Genomic DNA, 22,678 nt, shown 5'->3' on the forward strand with positions numbered 1-22,678 from the left:
TCTGTGTTGACACCAATGATGCTGGGGACAGGGTGAAAATCCTTAGAGGCCAGCAGCTCCTGAGGATGCTTGGGTAGGAACTCCCCATCCACCACAGCAGGGATCATCTTGAAGACCTATACAGCATTGACAGTCAGTGCTGAAGAACAATCCTATAAATATTCTAATGCCCATGAATATTCAAAGAAATTCCCTATATCCTATCTCATCCAAGGGGTCTATGCACACTCTAGAAGAAACTTGAAATCACAACTAGCTTGTCTTGTTATTTCTGCACACTGTACTGAAAGGACACCAAACCGTGGAGATTATTTAGCACATTTGAGTAGTATGTGATTGATGGAAATCCCACACCCCGTTCATCAGGTCCTCCAAGACACACAATCCTCCCAACCTGGTTAATAGCCAGGATCTCTTGTTTACTCTTTGCTCTCAGGCAGTGGATCAGGGCTTCTGAGTCTGTGGCTTCACAACCAGATAGGTTGGCTACTGTCTGGAAATGGAACAGACAATGGTTAGCTCATCCCTCCCAGCAGGGAGCAGAGTTTCCTTGACTCTAGTAGATGTCATTACCACTTAATACCACATCCTAGTGTTTGTTGTGTATGAAAGGAGTGAGTGCAATTGTTCACATTTTCTGTCACTCAGAGGTGACAGGTAGGAAACACCATGCTACCTGCATATTGTTTTGTTGTTGTTTTGGTGTGTGTGTGTGTGTGTACATGTGCGCGCTCGAGAGCTACTCACGGGTAACAATAGGTATGAAAACACATTTTGTGTGTAATGGTCAGAGAAACATTCCCAGCTGTTACGTGTCCCCATATTCCTTATTCGAATTTTTCTACACCAGTGTAGCTGGCCTCCCAGGGAATGCTTTGTCTTTGATTCCTGTATCTTCATAGGAATAGTACATTTTCTGAAACATATGAAAATGATCAGCTTTGTATGGGTTCAGGGAATTTGAAGTTGGGATCTCACTTTTGCATAGCAAATAAGTTTACCCAATAACCCTTTCCCTCAGTTCATGTGTTCTTCTTAGATTTCCTTTTTATCAACTCAACACAAGCCAGGATCATCTGGGAAGAGGAACTTCACCTAAGACTATTGCCTCTATCAGAATGGTTCATCGGGAGGTCTGGGCATCTTCCTGAGAAATGACCAGTGCAGAAGAGCCCACCTCACTGTGGGCAGTGACCCACAGGGCAGTGTTCTGGGCTGTTTAATAAAGCTATCTGAGGAAGCCATGGGAAACAAGCCAGTAAGCATGTTGCTCCTTGGTCTCTGATTCAATTCTCCTTTCCAGGTACATGTCTGATTGTGTACTTCCCTTCCAGATAGATTATAAACTGTGAGCTGAAATAAACCTGCTCCTCGTGATGGAGTTGTTTTTTTTTTTTTTTACAATGGTCATCATCACAACGATAAGCAACAAACTGGGAAACCATGCATAAGGGTTTTTTGCTAAAGACAAAAGCCACTGGATAGAGGTTTGCTGTCATAGAACATGCTCAGCATACATAAAATTCACTTAACTGAATACCAAAGCCCCAGAGGCAAAGACTGAAGTAGCAAAGTAGGGGCTGTTGTTCTTGAGGGCACTTACCTTGTAGACCACCTCAGAAGTGTCAGAGATGAGCCCAGGCAGTAGGGCCACTCCACTCTGCATAATGGCTCCATGAAAGAGTCCTTTGGACATAGGGGACAGAATATGGGAAGACACACTTGTGCCTCCTGCTGAGACTCCAAATATAGTGACCCTGTCACGGTTGCCTCCAAAGTAAGCGATATTTTTCTGTACCCAGCATAGGGAAGCCACTTGGTCCAGGTGTCCCCAGTTGCCTCTGGCATGCTGGTCTCCAGTGTTGTGAAGCAGCAGGAAGAAGAAAGTTTGGCTGCCCATGTTCTACTAAGTCCCTTTTACCCAGCCCAGTCCCAGGCTTACCTGAAGAAGCCAAGGATCCCCAAGCGATACTGGATGATGACAATTACTATTTCCTCAGTGGCTGCCAGTTCAGATACATCATTCATGGAAGCAGATCCTACAACCAGCGCACCACCGTAGATCCATACCATCACCTGGAGACAGAAACTCAGATGCCAGGAGGCCCACACACAGCCCAAGCTCATCTAGACTGCCCACTCAATTATCAACTGCTTTGCTCTGTTCAAGTTGACCTACAAACAGATCTCCTCAGGATCTCAGGGAGTGAGCCACAGATGGGGTGCTTTAGGCCTGCGAGCATATTTGCATCCCCACTTCCCCAAAAGGAAATCTCAGCATGGATTAATGAGTCTATGTCTAAATTAAGGTCATCCTTACCCTCAGACCCATCTAAGAAAAACAAGAAAGGAATATCTTCCTGAGGGGCTTTCCTGATTGCTAATCAGAATGGCCATCAGCTCCCATTGGCAGAACAGATAACTTGTAGCTAGAGATTTGGGTGATGTCAGTATTCAGCCCTTGTTACCATCCTGAGTGCGTCTGCCAAGTTGATAGAGGAATTCCTGGGTTAGTCAAATACCCTGACCCTCTTATCTTTCAGTGCCAGAACTCCGAGTCACACACACACAGGTTTAGGCATCTCAGCATGACTTTCTTGAACCTTAAAATGAAACACCACTCATCTTGTTCTAAACTACAGTGGAGCTCAAAGCTATTTGGACCCTTCCCATCTTCCAGGGAAAGAAAATGAACTCTTCCCCAGCTGACCACAGCCTGGCACTCCCAGGTGGGTTAGAGCCCTCCTGGGCATGGGCTGGTGTGTGGATGTTGAGATACAAGCAGTCCTCAGACATAGGAACCATGGTCAGCTTCATCTCCTCCATACCTTCTAAATTCATCATAGCTGTCTGCAGACACCTAGTGAAAATGGAAGAAAGGAAGTCCTGCTCATGGTAGGAGGCACCATTCCCTAGGAAGAGGCCTTCTGGATTTATATAAGAATAGAGGGAGTCAGTGAAGGTTAGTAGGCATGCATGTGTCCTTCAAACACTGTTACTGATTATTCATGTGATGTGATCAGTTCTCTGAAACTTCTGCCTCTGTGGGTTCCCACCTACGGTTGATTATAAGCTGGGATTGTGACCCACAGTAAAATCTTTCTTCACTAAGTTGCTTATGTAAGTATACTTTATCACAGCAATAGAAAGAGAACAAAGATACTTGGGTATTGGGGTACTGTGCCCACATAGCAGCTATAGGAATTAGTGGGCAGTACCACTCCATAGGGTAGTGAGACATTCTTCAGTTCACTCCCAAGTACCAATAAGGTACCTCCTTGTTCCACATAGTCTCCAGTTAGAAGCATGTGTGCTTGTTCCTTAGTCAATGGCACAAGGACAGTGAATGGTCACAGGGACCATGAAGAATGGGCTCAGTCAATGTTCCTTACTGTAGTTCCTACAACTAAGTCCCTACAGGTGCCAAGCTCTGACCCAGCAGCCTGGCCCAGTTGTTCTACTCTAATTCGTAGCACATTCATCAGGAACTCGCATGGGAGATGCCCCTCATCATAGGCAGAAAACTGCTATAGAGCTGAGGTGGAGGAAGCACTGCAGTGTGGCCCAGAGCACAGGCCTGAAGTCCCCTGAGTCCAGAACTTACATGGCTGGCTGTGAGGTCCCATCTCTCACACCACTCCATGGCTCAGGGTCCTCAGGAGGTGCAAAGCGCAGTGGTCCTACAGGAGGCTTGGCAAAAGCAATTCCCAGGAAGGTGTGGATACCAGATTTAGTGTCCTTCATGTGGACAAAGCTGCCTCTCACCTGGCCCATGTGGGTGTTCCTGATGGGGCTGGTTGAGTCCTGCCCTGTAAGTGGAGAGATGCCATCAGCTATCACCACACTTGGGACTTTCTACCTCATCATCACCATGGTACATGGTACACCATGGTAACCTGGGTCATCTCAGTTCAGCAGTAGGATGAGGAGATGAGAGCTTCTGGATTCCCTAGGGCCAGACACCTTGTCCACTGACCCTCTTCCAATCTGTCAGGACTCTTCCCTAGTCAACAAAGTGACAGGCTCAGAGCCACTTGGCATTAGGCAGGAATTATTGTCATTATCCATGTTCAGTAGGACTTCTAGCCACAAGCACATGCAGAGGAGGGACATGTCCTGCTTGTTGTTCTGTCCCTGTTGTCTCCTCAGTATGTGCTAACCTCAGACATCTCTGACCCCCGTGTGCCCTGGTGGGACATTAGAAAGCATGCAATCTGCATGCTGTCACCTGTCATTCTCCACCAGCTCCTTCTCCCTCCCTGGTTCCTTCCATCCTCAAACTCAGCCTCTGACTCTGAAAACCTGGAGCAGCTCTGACTCATGTCCCCTCTGGTCCTCTAGAGAGTCTCACCATGCACATGCTGGAGGATAAGCAGGAACCCATTGGCTACCACATACAGCCAATCACTAAGTCTAGTGAAAGGCATGGTTGAACCTCAGGCCTAAACCTGTGCTGCTGCAGATGAGAATCTTACAGCAGGAAACAGAATAGATTGGCCTGGCCCAGGCAGGAATTTGTACGTTTAGGAGTGTAGGTGTGGACATTTGATTGGATGGGGCAAAGTTCTTACTGTAGAAGACCCGATAAGGCAGGAGCCACAGGGAGCCAAGAGCCAGCAAGCAGGGCAAAGCCACCTCTGAATTTTTTGCTCCTTCCTTGATCTTTTGGACAGACACAACATAGCATCTGAAGTCCTTCTGGAATGCCAGGGTCCTTGACCTCCAATATGGAATCATTATGATCCCTGACTCTCTTACTCACCATCCCAATGTAGGTATTGATATGAAAACCAGGGAGCAGAAATCTGTAACAAGAGAAGCCATGGGGCTCCTGTCAATTGGTACACAGTCATGATGCCAAGCTGAAGAGAACAAGGGCAGGAGCTCCGAGTGTATCTTTCATCCTAAAGAGTCCTCTGTGCTGACAATACTCAGAGTAGTGAGTCCACACTGGAGGCCTTTGTCTGTTATGGTGACCTTAGAATCACAGATACACCCCCCCCCAATTAGGTTATAAAGGCACTGAAATTGTGACACTTCCGCCTCCACCTCCAATGTGGCCTCTCACATTGCCAGCTCATGTTTAGATCAACTTCACTGCCCACTGGCAAACATTTTACTCTTTCCTACCTTTTAGTTATGTATTGTGTACATGTATGTATGTGTATGGGCACTCAGGTTCCATTACATACATGCAGAGATCAGAAATCAATTTGAAGCAGTCAGTTCTATCTGTCCACCATATGGGTTCAGGGACTAAGATTAGATTGCTATTCTTGGCAGCAAACTCCCTAACCAGCTAAGCCCCTTGTCAGGGCCACCCCACTCCACTTCCACCACAATCTGACTTTGATGGGTTCTGGTATACATGTCCAGGATAGTAGTTTCAAATTAAAAGTCCTAGTAAGCTATATCAAAGAATATACAACCAGGAGTTTACAACTAGCCATACTTGACTTCCTGGAAGAAGTGGTATAGGAGTCAACATGGGGTAGTCTTTTTTTTTTTTTTTTTTTTCTGAGACAGGGTTTCTCTGTGTAGTCCTGGCTGTCCTGGAACTCACTCTGTTGACCAGGCTGGCCTCGAACTCAGAAATCCACCTGCCTCTGCCTCCCAGGTGCTGGGATTAAAGGCATGCTCCACCACTGCCCAGCCCTTGGGGTAGTCTTTTGTATCTGAGATTTGGCTTTGACTCTATGTTTTCATCCCAGAGAATATACACCCCCATAGCCTGGCACTGCTGGTTTCCTTTACAGCCCTGGTTTCTCCTGCCTCCCTGATACAGTGTTATGTCTCTAATATATGCTTGTCCAATCTGTGATCCCAGGCCTTCCTGGAAGATGCTCTACTTTGGGGATTGAAAGGTCTCCACCTCCTCCAATTTCTGGGCCAAGCAGTCAATTTCTTTATGTTCCTTGAAACTTCTTGTGCTTTTTTCTTAACTCCAAACTGTTTTGTAGCTCAGCTGGAGGAAAGTCCCATATCCTCTGCAAAGGTCATTTAATATCATTCAGAGGCCAGAGACATGGTAAAAATGTTGACTGGTTTTCTTTTGTTGATGGAGTCAGGGACAAAGTCTAATCAACAGGCAGGCAGACAAACAGACAGACAGACAGACAGACAGACAGACATTGAAACAGAGGTCTAAATGCAGAGGCTCAAAGTTCATGGAAATATCTGCATTGAGACACCACTCCACACCGATTTAGTATATTCATTGTTGGCAGAGACATGGAACACCTGGCACCCCCATACATGACTGGAGGAGATTTAAAATGGTGTAGTCATTTTGAAAGACAGGATGATATTTTTCTTTAAAAATTGAATACACCCTTGTCTTATGATTGAGAAATTCTTCTTTCAGGGCTTTAGCACAAGGAAGTGAAATTATTGATCAGAAAAATAACAAATAAAGAACAGTAGCAAAAAAAAAAATTCAAAGTGTTGATAAGAGCTTCATTAACAATAGGGAAAAACAACAGAAACCATATTCATATATGGACTGCTGCCCTTTGTCAAAGATGGCAGTTGAATGTCCAAGACTATTAATTAACCGATTAGTAACAGAATGAGTCACTAGTGATTTCTTTTCTATGATAGAGTAGCCAGGGCCCTGGTGTTTTTAAATCATTTCATCATTTCTAATCAGAGGGTCATGAACATAAATTAACATGGCTTCTTCCTCCTGAATAGGGGCAACAAGACATTCTGTAAAGGGGTGGGGAGGGGTAGGAAAGTTAGAAAACTTGCTTAGACTTAAGAAAGCTTTAACATCTGTTATCCAGTCTCTGTATGCCTAGAAGGGTCAGGGCTTGACTAAAGTTCTGGCTAGATCTGTCTGAAAGGCTAGTTAAACCGTCTCCATTTGAAATCAACAGCCATTCCTGAAGCTGTTCTGGAAGCAAGTTTCTGGACAGCATCAGAAAGCAGGGGGCTGGAGCAGCAAGTCACTCCAGCATCCCCGAGGGTGAATCTTGCCAATGCTGTACATTCTGCAGTACATAAAGTTCACAACCAACATTTTAGTACCATTAGGATATTCGTATAGATTGTGCAAAGATCAATTAAATTTTGCTCCTTGTTCGAGCAGGTGAACTACAACTGTCTTTTTATGAGTTAATTTGATCAATAACCAACTGTGATAAATCTTCATTTATGCCCTATGAAGGAGAGCATGAAGAATCTTAAGGATTTCATAGCCAACTTGCCTAATTTTAGCTGAAGTTTTGGCTAGAGACATTTTTATTTCCGAGCCAGTTACGGGGCTGTTCCCATGTCGAGAAATCAGCAGATCCAGTTACCTGTCCTGTTTGATTTTCTCAAAATTTTCTCTTCTGTAGCCAAGCGTCTCAGGGGGTCTGCCCTTGTCATATCTGATCCATATCACTCTGGAAGGAGTCCAAAGCCTTTTCTCCTTTCTTGTCAACACAAATACAGAGTCTCTCTTCCAAAATAGCACGTCCTTGCTCCAGTAACCAGAAATTATTAAAGGTATATCGTGACCTCTCTCCCAGAGGAATTTTAATACACCCACCAAACTCATCACCACATGTATTTTGATAATTAAAGCAAATCAAAGCAATTAAAGCAACCTAAACAAATATTATCTGTTGAGACAATGCTTTTTCACTGTTTCCTACCTTGTTCTACATGAGAGCACGGCCTAAGTTATTTATACATCTATGTAAACTCCCTTCTATGGAGGATATCTCCGTGGGTATATACTTCTTTTTCTTTGAATATAATTTGAATTAATATAAATTTCTATTATTTGCCTGAGGTAAGTTTTTTCTACCTAGCCCCTGCTCTTTTATCTGTAATTTAAGACCAAATGCCTCAACATATTTAACCATCTATGTATTTAACTTTAATTAAATTCCATTGTACTTACTGTATAAGTCTATTTCCAGGCTCTGATTTTTGTCACACCAGGCTAGACAATCCCAGAAATCCTGTGTAGACCATGTTAAAAGATCCTGAGACTTTGCCCTGGCGTAGACATTTGCAAATTTTTTTAAAGCATTTTTTTTTCATTCCTTCCATTGTCTCTCCTTGCCTTTATTTCTTACTTTTGAGACTAAATGCCTGGATTTCTTTATCCCATATATACTTAAAACCATTTAAACAATTACCACTATACTCCCTTCTACCCTTAAAAACAATTAAAACAAAATCTATAAATTATCCTTTATTTTTCTGGTGGCTGGAGGCAGGTAACTTTTATTGTTTGCTTTTCACTGCCTTCTTCCCAGGGCCCAGTCAGGGAACCAACCAGCCTCTTTGCACAGCAGGGGCTCCAAGCCTCTCTTAGCTGAGGCTCTCTGTGGTGGCTGTGTTCCTTTGTTCTAGTTTCACAGCTTGTGCTAGGCTTCAGCTCACTGAGAAACCAATTCTTCCCCCCCCCCCAGCCCTCACTCCTAAATTATATCATGGCATGTGTATATTCCATCGGACAATTTCTAAATAGTTTTAAAAAGTGAGTTCTTACCTACCATGTTGGAGCCATCTGTAGTGGTGAATTATTTAAACTGCCTGCTGCACCTGTCCAAGAGCTCTTTAGATTAACGAATGAATGAAAGATACACATACTTCTTAGTTTAATTTTCATATGCCACGACTATCTTAATGTTTGGGCGGTTCTAACCCTCCAGCCAGCTAACATACCTTTCCCTCTGGTACACCTTCTAAATCTACTTTTAACTTTGCTGCCCTGTTACCTGCTGGGCAGCCCCTCCCATGGGTCTACTTTCCCTTTCCACCTACATTTCAGGTAATTTTTCTTCCTCAGCTCTAAATCTGCTCCATTCTCCCTCTGAATCATGATGATTTCACTTTCTTCTCCCTTGGTTCCTTGCCCACGCAAATCTAAGGGTCCTGTTTCAGTCTACCTGCCCAGCCATTGGCTGTACAGCAATTCTTTATTGCCAATCAAATCCAGCTGGGGGCAGAGACACTCAGCATCTGGGACCTTGGCCTTTGGGAGCCGAATTGAATTGAGACAGCATTAGAACCAATTCCTAACACTCAATGAGAGGTGCTGCAACGCAGTCCTCAGAGGTTCCATCAGTCCTGTCTGGGTCTTCAGTGATAGAGGGCTTGATGGATTGGCCAAGAACCCAGATGGGTTTCTTAGCCCCTTCTGGGAAAATACAAAAGAACCCTTATCTCATGATTAGCAGAGGGGCCTGTCACACCCTCTCAGGTGTTGGTTGGATGATACTTCTAGTAGATCAAGGGTAGAGGGGTGATGCGGGGAGCATGGCGCCCCAGTGCTTATAGGAGGAGATAGGCCTTCTTTGTCAATGTTTTAAAATTAAGTGTAAATAAGGCATCTGTTAATTTGTCCTGAGGCTTAGCCCTTGGACCTCCTATGTCCTCTTCTTTAATTGTTTTTTGAGGGATAAGTAGGCTTGTTCTATTATGCCTTGTCCTTGGGGGTTGTGAGGTATTTCCAGTGGAGTGGCCTATTCCTGATCCTTTGTGCGGGCCCGTTGTCGATTTTTATAGCAAAGGGCACACCCATCATAACATTGCCATTTTCATGGATGCAATGACCATTTTTTGTATTTTCCTTGGGTTGTGCTGAGGCAAAGATGTAAGACGAATAGGTGTCACTACATGCATGTACACATTTGAGGTGGCAGAATTCTGGAATGTGTGTCATTGGCCTTAGGCAGTAGGAGTTCCCTACATTTGGCAGGAGGGGTCCCAAGGGCAGTAGTGGTCCATAGACAGTACAGATGCTTACACAAGGCTGATATCAATTGGGAAACAGCGTGTGTAGGACATGGCAGAATTATGGAATCAAGAATGTAGGGCTCAAGCCAGATCTAGTGGTGAAGCAGGAAAGGATGTCACTAGGTGATCTGTTTTCCTCATTGCCCTTGTGTGAGGCATCCAAGGAGGTTACGATGGGACCGAACATGTTGTATATAAAATGGCTCAGAGTACATTTTAATCAGAGTCTGTAGTTGAGTCATGGCTAGATATAAGGACCCCTAAGTGGGTTTGAGGGAAACTAAAGTAAGCGTTTAGTTAGTTAGTTGCATATTGATTATCACTAAATATGTCAATGGGGTCTGGCCAGTATCCGAACAGTGAGAGGACGGCTAGCAACTCTCCTAATTGCACAGACCTGTGAAAGTTTGCTTAAATATTATTGGCTTTTTGTTTCCTGGCGGGGCATGGGTGAATAACATACCCAAAGGCAGGCTTAGAGGTGTCTGTAAAGCCAATGGCTGCCTTAGGGATAGGCTGTTCTGACAGTTGGCTGGTACAGACACATCCATCGTGAGCGAAATGGGAAAGTTTATGACTTGGAAAATGATTAATTTTCCCTGGTAATTTGTTTAAAAACACATGGGCTGGTGGGTGGGAGCTTAGGTGCTAGGCCTTCTGGGAAAGCTGCAATACCCGTATTTGGGGAGATCTGTTAAGGATTGTAAGGGCCATTTGGAGCACCTTAAGAGCTGTAAGGAAAATGCCATCTATATATGGGATTATTGTGGGTGCAGAGGAGTGAGCAAGACGACTCCAATAGAGGATCCTGTCAGGAGGCTGAAAGACAGCTCTGGTAGGGAGGGCTTGCTGGGAAACCTATCCCTAGAGCTCTAGAGCAGGGTCAAATCTGCAGGCCTGTTGACCATCATTAACTATTTTGAGGACTTCTCTAGCCTCTGAGGTGACTGTGATGACATCTTCTGCCATTCTAGGTCTCCTTATGAACTGAAAGGTGGGAGACTAATTGCCCAGATGTGGTAGGTAAACTAGGTGGATCCAGGCCCAGTTTCCCAGAAAGGTTTGCATGAATGCTAGAGTAGTAAGTATGGGGAAAGTGAATGGAAGCTTTGGAGGTTTAATACTATCAGCTGCGATGGTATGACCTAGAAATAGGTAAGGCTCCTGTCTTTGTATCTTTCCTGGGCTGTGTACAATCCAGACGTCTGCAAGGCGGAAGAGGTGATTCACGGTCTCTTCCGTTTTCCAATTCATCCAGGAGAAGGGGAAAAGCCTCTTGGCTAAGCTGTTCCTTTACCAGGGCAGGAGAGGTGTTGTCAATGTTGGTTCATTTACAGACACAGCAGGAGACGCTCCCATCTCTATAGACATGGCTGGAGACTTTCCCAAAGCCTGGCTGTTATCTGTAGGCAAAGGGTGAGACTGTTCCAAAGAAGCCTTGATTTTGTTTACAGAAGGTCACCTCGCCTGAGTCATCATCTCCCTCTCCATTTGACAAGTGAGTTTCTGAAGCCATTATCAGGGTGGCAGCTGGGAGGGGTGGCAACACCTTCACAAATATCAGCCGAGGGGCAAAGATCCAAGACTTTGTCACAAAACTTGTTTAATTGCCTGTCAGAAAACAATCTAAGTTGCCTAGTCTCCGAGATTCCTTTTAACACTTTCAGCTGAGAGTTGGAGTTGCCCATAATGCCTGGAGAGGTCACTTTCCGGCTTGCAAAATGTGAGGGGTCTCCTGTTTAGGGGGTCCCCTGCTTAGGCATCTGCTGTGGAAACAGGGACCAGGAAGTGGGAGTCCATAACAATGCCCGGGATTCAGAGACCAGCATCAGAGGGCAAATTTAACTTTATTGTTTATTAGATGAGCTTATATATAGATTTTATTTTTATATATAGATGTTATTTTATATAAAGGGAAGCAGCGACCACTATGGCCTTGGGTCCTTTGTATTGTCTCCCCAGTGTGCCGGGTGGTGCCATGTCAGATCACATACTGTGCACAGGTCAGGACTCTTCAAGTCTCAGGAGCCTGTGGCAACTCGCTCTCCATCCCACTTCCTCCTCCACCAGGTTTATCTCCACACTGCCCTAAGTCTGTTACTCCATACCATATAGAACAGGGCTTTTCCAGACTGCCATTTGCACCAAGAGACTCTACTGTACAAGGAGCATGTGCCTGTATTTTGAGGAGGGAGGACAATCTGCCTTTGCTAACTAACACCCTCTGTCTAGAACCATCCACAAAGCACAGAGTGGTAATTTACTCCTAAAAGTAGCAAGGGTGCCACCATAAATGCTTACCAATGGTCGAGACTGTAGAAGCACACGGACCTATCACAACAGGGTCAGCAAAGCCAGGACCAAGAAATTATCAGACACATTAGATGGAAGAAGGGTGTGAATTGTACCTACATTCCATAATGAAGAAGGCACTTAGCGTGATGGAGAGGGCCTCTGCCATCTGATGTCTGATAACTCAGTATGTATGTCCGTTATCAGGTGATCAAGAATTACACATGGGGAGACTCATGGCTCCAGTAAAATATGTAGCAAAGGATGGCCTCGTGGGACATCAATGAGAGGAGAGGCCCTTGGTCCTGTTAAGGCCTGATGCCCCAGTATAGAGGAATGCCAGGCTGGGAAAGCAGGAGTGGGTGGGTGGGTCAGGGAATAGACTACAAATATAATGGGTAGAGACACTTTCAGTGGGTTTCAAATTTAGTGACTGAAATGAGAACCCCTAGGTGCTATGTTTTCAAAGTATCTATGAATCATATTTCTATATTGAAATCTCCAGTGGGTTATTAAGAGTTCAGCACATGTAGGGATAATCTCTGTGTCCTGTGTGGAAGCATCATCTGTCAATCAAAAGTTGATGGCCTATTAGCAAAAAGTAAGAAGTAGAAAATGGGAGTTCCGGTAGAGAGATAGGAACTCTGGGATAGAATCAGGCTTGGGAATAATTTCCAACAGTACTTGGTGGTAGTTGAGTGTGTGAAACTGAGGAGAGGTAAGCAGCCATTGGGCATACAAAGAATAGTTTAAATGGGTTACATGTTAATCAGAGAATAAATGATGTAGCAAAAAACTGTAAGCATTGTTAATAAATACAAAGCCTCTGAGTTGTTACTTGGAAACTTGGCTGTGGGTGGAAAAACCAATGGTAGAAGCACAGGTCTGCCCAGGGAATCATTGGGCCAGAGAGCTAGCCTTCTCCACACAGATTTGCTAGAACAACAACAACAAAAGCAGACTGAGCACAATTTGGCGTCTTTGTAAAGAACACAAAATACAAGAGACTTTGCACTAGTGGGCTTGAAAACATTAAGAGCAACAGAACAGTAAGAATGGAAATTAAGCACAAGGAAGACTGGAGTAGGGGTTTACCAAGGAGTCAGGAGTTTTCAGGGAGATATAGGAGAGGCGGAAAAGCAGCCAGTCGCAAATGATTCCTTTATGTATGATATGATATGATACGATATGATATGATATGATATGGCTACGGTGTTCTCAAACTGCATGTGGTTTACACACTACAGCAAAGTAAAGCTGTGTGTGAGGCATGATGGAATTTGGGGGTCAGAGAAGACCTCAGGGAGCCCAGGACAGGAATCTCTTCTGGTATAGATAAATGGACCTCTTATCTTTCTCACCTCATCCCAGGTCTCATGTCACAACCAAACATCTTCACAGATGTGTGTGACACTCCCTTCTCCCCTGGGGGCTGTTGGCCACGAGTCCACAAAGACAAAGGGAGTGGGGATGGGGGTAGGGTGCGGGGTTTGTATGGTGTGAGTACCAACAGAAGGATTGGCTTCTGGGATCAGCTTCAGTGAGACAGCTCAACTTTATTAGGGGTGAATAAGCACTATGTAAAGCTCTGGAAGTGGGTAGGGATTTCCAGGGTGAAAGTACATTATTTGTTAGGGTGGGAATATTTCATTTACACGAAGAGGGATATGCTGTGAACCTGCTGGACAAGTTTCTATCCAGAGAGAGGAAGTTGAACCTGTAATCTGGCCATTAGCTACGTGACTTTCCTCAGGATTTCTGGGGTTACAGGTGGGAAGGGCTGATTGGTCATAACACAGAACCTAATTATCATACAGTGGGAAGGACTGAGTGGGACTTATGTGCTGAACCATGCAGCCCTTGCAGAGAGCTTTGTACAGGGCCATCTTCTAGATAAGGCAAGCACCTGTGCGTGGTAGAACAGTCTCTGGATAAGACCGGGCAGAGGAAAGGGAGCCCTGCTGAGAACGGGAACCCTCCATTACACACCAGGACTGCCTTCATTGCAGGGCCATCCAACAAATATGATACATTCGTGCAAGCGTGGACTTCAGAGACTTCAGAAACTCTAGGAACAAGAACAACCTTGAGAAGGCAGGCAACTGAGAAACCCATTGAGACCTGACCTCTGGGACTGCCCTAACTATCGTCTCAGCTTGATTAGCCTAGGAACGGTCCTGTTTCCCAAGAAAGTGAAGAAATAGATGAGAGATCATATTTAAGGACAATATATACAGTATTCCTTGGGTAGTTGATATCCTCAGTTGTTGGCTCCAGAGAACTCTGATAGCTACTGTCTAAAGCTTATGCAGCTCAAATTGATTTTTCTGAAACCTACTCCCTAATGGGAGTATTTAGAGTTAAGACCGTTAGAAGATCCAGAGTGCCATTGTTTGTACATTTATCTAGAGCAATGGTTTTCAACCTCTGGGTTGTGACCCTCTTGAGGGTGGACTCCTTTTCATGGGTGTTGCCTAAGACCATCTCATATCAGATATTTACGTTATGATTCATAACAATAGCATAATTGAGGCTGGAGAGATGGCTCAGCAGTTAAGAGCACTGGCTGCTTGCTCTTGCAGAGGTCCTGAGTTCAATTCCCATCAACCACGTGGTGGCTCACAACCATCTGTAATGGGATCCGATGCCCTCTTTTGGTGTGTCTGAAGACAGCTACAATGTACTCATATAAATGAAATAAATAAAATCTTTAAAAAAATAGCAAAATTACAGTCATAAAGTAGTAACAAAAATAATTTTATGGTTCAGGGTCAGTAGACTATGTGGAGCTGTATTAAAATGTCTCAGAATTAGGAAGGTTGAGAAACACTGATTTAGAGAGTACACAGGGTGTGATCATTAGGTAACTAACCAACTCTTGCCTCATAGCAAATCTGATGGCATTTGACTATATATGTATGTGTATATGTATCATATATCATATATATGTTGTATATATGTGTACATGTATCATATATATGTTGTTTATAAGTTACTCAACTTATACGACTTTGAGGATCATGCTATATTGTTTACACTAGACTGGAACTCTTAAGCTAATGTAATTCTCCTATCTCACTCTCTGAATATCTGAGGCCAAAATATCTGTCACAAAACCCAGCTTGCAGTTTACACTCTATTTGAAAGAGCAGCCTGAATTTGAAAAGGCAATGAGACTCTAGATAATTAGCTCTATTATTGGCCACTTGTAAGCATGAGAAAACATGAACTTGTTAAGAGAGGATGTGAAATTTGCATGGCCCACTACACGGAGTCAGTAGTCCCTAAAGCTTCTGATTCATTTGCAGAGGGTCTCAGCTTTGAGTAGAGGAGAGGAGAAAAGAAGCCCTGGCCCAGTGGACTGTGAAAGGAGATGGGGAATTTGGGGGCTCATACTTCTACAATGTTATCAAAGCACTTATCGAGTGGGTCTAGTAAAGATGGCCTAGCAGCTTGAGTAAAAAGTAACATGCAGAGGGTTTGTCATGAATGTTAGTTTATGGAGAAACACAGAAGCTTGGAACTCAGGCTCCTCAATGGTATTTAGGAATCTCAAGCTTACTTTACCTGTACTCAAGTCTACACACCTCTCCTGATGCAGGATGCTACAGCTCTGCATGCTTGTCCTGAGAACTCTTTAGCTCCTGGATCTTCTGGGGCAGAGTCTTGGTCCAGAACTGCAGCCTTCTGGCCTTCAGGGCTTGACCCACAGCAGGCTGGGTGTCCAGCTGCAGGTACTGCTCATCATGGTCCATCACAGGCCAGTAGGGTAGCCCCTCGCTGTTGGGGTTCCTGTGGATATGTCACCCAGTAAAGAAGAGTGAATTTCTCTGTGATTCAAAGCCTGATCCCCTCATTTGGTCAGCGCAGTGGTCCAAGCAGACTAGAGGGTTAAGAGGACTGATGTGAGTCAGAGCAGATGTCCTTCTATAAGGACGTAGGTGTCACCCAGTAGTGCTTGCTCCGTGTATGGTAAGGTTACCAGACTTGTTTTGTGTTTCCTTGTGTGACAGTTTGTATATTCTTGGCCCAGGGGGTAGCACTGTTAGGAGATGTGGCATTGTTGAAGTAGGCAAGGCCTTGTTGGAGTAGGTGTGTCACTGTGGGTGTGGGCTTTAAGACTTTCATCCTAGCTGCCTAGAAGTCAGTCTTCCACTAGCAGCCTTTAGATGAAGATGTAGAACTCTCCACTGTGCCTGCACTATGCCTGCCTAGATGCTGCCATACTGCCACCTTGATGATAATGGACTAAACCTCTGAGCCTGTAGGCCAGCTCCAATTAAATGTTGTCCTTTATAAGACTTGCTTAGGTCATGGTGTCTGTTCACAGCAGGAAAACCCTAAATAAGATATCCTGTAAGAGGCAATATCTAAAGTTCTATAAACTGTGGCCTACCCACCAGATCACAGTGATAGGAACAGTAGCCAGCATATATAAAGTGTCTATCTAAATGTATCTTGTGTAGGAGAGATTCGATCAGGTAATGAAGGATATGTGCATGGTAATGAGGCCATCACAAAGGGAGACCTGGATGGGGACTCATTTTTGAGGAGGTTGAGGGAGGGATATCCTCTCACCCTTGTCGTGCAAAATTAGCCCAGTACTTCATTATCTTCTTGCTTAGCAGCTTTTCCTCCTCAGTGAGCTCAACTGCAGACAGAGAGAAAACAAGGTCTTTGCAACCCGCTGCAGCTGTCCACCCAAGCTTACAATCACCATCCCAACTGTAACCTGACCCTGAACTCAAAGCCTGGTTCCTCCTTCCAATACCATCCAGGATCCAAGATCCATCCAAGCCTCTAATTGAATCTTCCAAGGTTCATTTTTGCTCAAGTGTGTCTTTGCTCTTTCTTTTTTTTTTGTCTCCCACATTTTTTATTAGATATTTTCTTCATTTACATTTCAAATGCTATCCCAAAAGTCCCCTATACCCTCCCCCTACCTGCTCCCCTATCCACTCACTCCCACTTCTTGGCCCCCGGCGTTCCCCTGTACTGAGGCATATAAAGTTTGCTAGACTAAGGGGCCTCTCTTCCCAATGATGGCAGACTAGGCCATCTTCTGCTACATATGCTGCTAGAGACATGAGCTCTGGGGGTACTGATGAGTTCATATTGTTGTTCCACCTATAGGGTTGCAGATCCCTTCAGCTCTTGGATACTTTCTCTAGCTCCTCCATTGGGGGCCCTGTGTTCCATTCTATAGATGACTGTGAGCATCCACTTCTGTATTTGCCAGGCACTGGCAAAGCCTTACAGGAGACAGCTATATCAGGGTCCCTTCAGCAAAATCTTGCTGGTTTATGCAATAGTGTCTGCGTTTGGTGGCTGATTTCTAGAACAGGCTAGACTGGGAAGGATCCAGGTTCTAACTCTAGTATAGCATTGTGAACTGTGTGTGCACTTGATCCTGTCCTCTCCCAGAGCCTTGATTTCCTTAGCTGGACTGAGAACTTATTCTTTTGGGAACTCTTTTAGGGCTGTCTGAGGTTCACGAAAAGTAAATAAAGACGACTTACATTCCATGTCCCAGAAGAAGGATCCAATCACATAAGGAAGTTCATCTCCATGGTCAGCCTTCACATGAGGTGGCCTCATATCCTTGAGGAAGCTGGACTGATGCTGGAACTCATAAAAATAGACAGGAGCACGGGAACCTGGGAGTGAAGATACATTGTGACGCAGTGGCTTTTCCCCTGGAGACATTCTGCTTCATCTTTTATGCAAAGATGGCTTGGTGTAAAATTATCTGGAATTATGTCAGTTGAGTTGGGAGCTCCAGGCTAGGTTACAGCCAATGGGAAAACCCTGTTAACTGTTAACTCAGCCTTCCCACATTGTTTAGGCAAGTTGGTGCACAGCACTAGCATGTTTCCTCACATGTACATAGATAAAATCCTACTGTTTTACACTAGACATAAGGATTTACTTTGGTAAGGGTCCTCCTCAAGTGCCTGGTATAAAGCCCTGATCAAGACATGATTCAGGCCTGGACACTACAGAGCTCACCTAGAACCCACAATTCAGAGCTTCTCCCCTGGCCTTGTTATATAAATGTACTCACGCTGAAAGTGTGCTACTTGGAGAGCAGGTATCACAAATGTGAAGTCCCCCATCATCTCATTGAACTGTATTTGGAGGGTCTTGGAGTCCTCAATGTCTTCCATGTACTCCTCCAACAACAGATCACTACACTCAGGAGGCAGCATCTATACCAGAGACATCAGAAAGACTGAAGTTAGGCAGACCACTGGGTAGGGGAATAACAGTCTTGAGATGGAGAGATGGAGCCCTGAATGAGATAGGATACAGGAGCATAGCTGCAAGCTCTGGAATGAGCCTACCCAGAAACACACACATATAGCAATCTTTATTTCAGGGGTTGTTGTCTGAGCGGAGCAAATGGAAGGCCCTCTTTATTGGGGGAGAACCTATACAATCTCACCATCTGTACTGCTGTGCTCTTCAGAAAAGCCCGCATGGTCTCTCTGTTTATTTCCTTCATGGTGCTCTCAGGGTTGAACTGGGATACGAGGGTAGTCATAAGTGTAAAATACTGTAAAATACTGATTCTACAAATCTCTGAGTTTCTGCCACCCACAATATGAGCCCCAGTCTTCCCAGAGTTTGCAACTGTGTCTCACCATGGGAATTATCCAACCATACTCATCACTGTTGATACCAATGATGCTGGGGACAGGGTGAAAATCCACAGAGGCCAACAACTCCAAGGGGTGCCTGGGTAAGAACTCCCCGTCTACCACACCAGGGATGCTCCTGAACACCTACGAGGTTTTAAAGGTCAATGCTGAACGTCAGACCCATAGGTATCCAGTGCCTACTGAGCTACCCAAACCATTTTTCCAGTTTCTTAAATTTATCTCAGGATGCATATCCACCTCCCACTCCCACCCTAGACGAGATCTTACACCTAGATTAGCCTATCTTGCTGTTCATTTTGCACCCAGAACTAAAAAGACACAAAGGTGTAAAGGTGAGTTTGTTTAGAATGGTGTGAACTGGCTCTCCCACACTGTCCTCTCTCCCATCCTCTAAGGACATAATTCTTCCCACATTGTTAATAGCCAGCATCTGCTCTTCACTCTTGTCTCGTAGGCAGCGCATCAAGGCTTCCTTCTCCACAGGCTCACATCCAGAAAGGTTGGCTACCATCTGTAAAGGGAGCAGGCAGGAGTTGTCTCATCCTTTAAGGCATATACTAGAGTCTTCCCAATTGACCATCTAGATGCCATTGAGGAAGTGGGCTATGTGTGAACTGGAACAAGTATGAAATTGTTACTACATTTCTGCTGCTCAGAGGTGATAGTCAGAAAGACTGTTCTATCCACATGGTATTTGTTTTCTTTCCCTTTCTCATCTGTATGGATGTATGTGTTCCTGTGTGCATGGATGTGTGTGGCTACCACAACTTGTGTGTGTGTGTGAATCCTCTCCTTCCACCTTGCTTGAGACAATGTCTCTTGGTTTGAAACAGCCTATACCATGGTACTTGACCTGGGACACTCCAGGAATTCTCCTGTCTCTGCTCTCTATCAAGCCATAGAAGCACTGGGACTATAGACCCATATTACTATATTAACCCTTCTATGAGTTCTGAGTATTTAAACTTAGATCATCATGTTTGCATTCCAAGCAGTTTTACCCATTGAACCATCTTTCCAGCCCACACATTTTTTTTAAAACTAATAATGGAAGCCACTGAGTATATTCTTGCTGGCCACATAGTACACACAGTATGAATAAAGCAGACAGGAGTGGATTCCAGCCTTTAAGCCTCTCAGAAAATAATGGGGAAAAGCTATTTCCTGTGTTTTATGCTTTTTTTTCTAATGAAAAGAATGCTAGAGTTCTGCTGTGTGAGGGATGTGTTGCTCAGGGCTGGGATGGTAGAGGGTACTCACGTTGTAGACCATCTCAGAGGTGTTGGAGATAAGGTTAGGCAGCAGGGCCACCCCACTCTCCATGATGGCACCATGGAAGAGCCCTTGGGACATGGGGGACACAACATGTGAAGACACACTTGTGCCACCTGCAGACTCGCCAAAAATAGTGACCCGGTCAGGATTGCCTCCAAAGTGGGCGATGTTCTGCTGGACCCAGTGTAGGGCAGCCACTTGGTCCAGGTATCCCCAGTTGCCTCTGGCATGGTCATCTCCTGTGCTGAGAAGTGGAAGGGACATGGATCACAGAGCTGTCCTATTTATGTTTAATGTAAAGCCCCCATTGCCTTATCCAGCCCCAGGCTCACCTGAAGAAGCCCAGGATACCCAGGCGGTACTGGATAGTGACCACCACCACATCTTCAGTGGCTGCCAGCATGGACCCATCATACGTGGAAGCCATGCCCCAACATAGCCCACCGCCATGGATCCACACCATCACCTGGAGAAATCAGGATAATGCCCAAAGACTCCTTCACATCCCAAGCTTCACTGGACCACCTATTAGATAATCAAATGCTCTGTCTCTGTGCAGGTGCACACACAGACAGAATTCTGAACCTGGGCCACAGAGGGATTATTCTGGTCCATTCAGAATTTTTCCAGCCCTTCTCTCCTCACTGGAGGATCTTATTAGGGATTTGTAGCTCTAGATACAAAGTAGTGCCATCATCTCAGAACCTTCAAAAGTGGGATTAAAAGAGGTGTCTTTATGAATGTCACTTCCTGGATATTATTCAAAAGCATCATCAAATCTCATTGGTGCAACAGATATTCCAAAGCTAGGAATTGGAGTGCCCTTGGTGTTCTGCCCTTGAGTGCCTGAATGGGGCTGTGGGCTCAAGTTGGTAGAATGAGTCCCTGGTAGATCAACGATCTAAGCCTCTGACATCTCAGAACTCAAATTCTCTGTGCCCCACATCCAGGGTTCAGCTGCCTACTATGTCTGAAAAGCCCTTCTTGGACCTATAGGGGACTACTCTAATCTGAGTCCACACTGATGAGAGGCTCAGTTTATTGTTTCCTTTCTACTCTGCCTCAGAAAGAAATCCTCTCCTTCTACCCAGTTGACCATGGCTTAAACTCACAGGCAGGTTAGAGTCCTCATGGGCATGGGCTGGTGTATAGATGCTGAGATATAGGCAGTCTTCAGACATAGAGACAGGAGACCTGTTCATCTTAATTTTCCGATTTTCTGAATTCAGTCCATCAATATCCTGCAGACACCTGATGGCAGTGACAGATCTTTATTCTAAGAGATATGCATTGGGTGAAAAACCACACTCTTAATCTGGATTTGTTTGCAGTCAATTCTGTTGTTACTTTTCATGAGGCTAAGACTTACATGGCAGGGTGGGATGTCCCATCTCTCACACCACTCCATGGTTCAGGGGCCTCAGGAGGTGCAAAGCGCAGTGGTCCTACAGGAGGCTTGGCAAAGGGGATTCCCAGGAAGGTGTGGACACCAACTTCTGTATCTTTCACATGGACAAGGCTGCCTCTCACCTGGCCTGTGTGTGTGTTTCTGATGGGGCTGGCTGAGTCTTGGCCTGTGGGTGGAAAGATGCCATCAGGATTGGTTCTTCCCAGGTAGCTGCTACTACACTGTTACCAGAGTAGGTGAGGAAGAGCTCTTAAGGCCTCTCAGTTCCAATGTGGAATGTAGGGGTGGGGTTTTCCCTAACTTCTACATCAGGGGACCTCTCCCAGGGTCCTTTTGAAGAGTACCAGGACACTTCTCAGAGTGTTCACCAAAGAGGTAACACATCGAGAGCATAGCAGCACAAATGTATCACCATTGTCATTATCATCCAAGGTCAGTGATAAAGCTAGCTACAGCTATGGGAACACACAGGAGGGAACAGGAGGAAACCACCCCTCCTATTCTCTTCCTCCTGACCTGCATCCCAGGCAGGACTCTTTAGAGCCTCTTTTGTGGGGCATTGAGAGGCATGTGTTTTATACACTTTCCTATTTCATCTCTACCCTATCATCTCTTCCTTACCTGGTGTCTTCCATCTTGCAAGCTCAGCCTCCATCCAGCTCAGCAGAATTGGGCAACTCTGATCCTGGTCCCCATTTCCCACTTAGGGAGTCTTACCCTGTACATGGTAGAAGAGAAGCAGGAGTCCACAGACCACAGCATTCAACTGGTGGGGAAGTCTATCTGGTAGCATGATAGACTTCTAGACCTGAGTCTGTGCTGTTACAAGTGACAGGGTTTCAACAACAGGAAACAGATTATATAGGCCTTACCCAGACAGGAAATTAACCTAGTGGGACACAGGTAGAAGTTTTATTGGGTGGAACAAAGTTCTTATTGAAAGGGAGCTTCACTGACTAGTCCTAAATGACAGAAGCAAATGGCCAGAAGGCAGAGCAAAGCCACCTCTGAAGTTTCTGTTCTTTCCTTGGCCCCCTAGAAAGGTATAGTGCTAGACAAGCTAGAGTCATCAGAGAGGAGGGAGCCTCAATTGAGAAAATGTCTCAGAGAATAGCCAAGATTTGGCTATAGGCAAGCTTACAGAGCATTTTCTTAATCAATGATTGATGGAGGAGGACCCAGCCCATTGTGGATAATATCACTCCAGGATGGTGGTCCTACCTTCTGTAAGAAAACAGGCTGAGCAAGCCACGAGGAAGAAGCCAGTGAACAACATTCTTCCCTGACCTCTGCATCAGCTCCT

At 45.0% G+C, this 22,678-nt stretch overlaps 1 protein-coding gene and 1 pseudogene across 4 annotated transcripts; both read right to left on the reverse strand.

Moving 5' to 3' along the window:
* LOC110300283 overlaps window positions 1-4,427 on the reverse strand; it is a 6,759-nt pseudogene extending 2,332 nt beyond the window's left edge.
* Window positions 4,428-15,635: 11,208 nt separating this feature from the next.
* On the reverse strand, window positions 15,636-22,168 carry LOC110300204 (acylcarnitine hydrolase-like). Of its 4 annotated transcripts, XM_021170287.1 has the most exons (13): window positions 22,093-22,168; window positions 21,337-21,541; window positions 21,080-21,218; window positions 20,300-20,433; window positions 19,953-20,211; window positions 19,105-19,203; window positions 18,665-18,815; window positions 18,598-18,602; window positions 18,476-18,541; window positions 18,095-18,239; window positions 17,550-17,687; window positions 16,609-16,681; window positions 15,636-15,822 (listed from the first exon to the last, which is right to left on the reverse strand). In XM_021170287.1, exons 1-13 carry the CDS (start codon window positions 22,166-22,168, stop codon window positions 15,636-15,638), a joined length of 1,677 nt encoding a protein of 558 aa, XP_021025946.1. The 4 variants fall into 4 exon arrangements, with proteins under 4 accessions (XP_021025946.1, XP_021025947.1, XP_021025945.1 ...); XM_021170288.1 differs by lacking the exon at window positions 18,598-18,602 and having other exon boundaries at window positions 18,476-18,553; window positions 18,675-18,815; XM_021170286.1 differs by lacking the exon at window positions 18,598-18,602 and having other exon boundaries at window positions 18,476-18,534; window positions 18,653-18,815.
* Window positions 22,169-22,678: the final 510 nt, after the last annotated feature.

This window comes from Mus caroli, chromosome 8, assembly GCF_900094665.2.
Source record: "Mus caroli chromosome 8, CAROLI_EIJ_v1.1, whole genome shotgun sequence".
Lineage (NCBI taxonomy): Eukaryota > Metazoa > Chordata > Mammalia > Rodentia > Muridae > Mus > Mus caroli.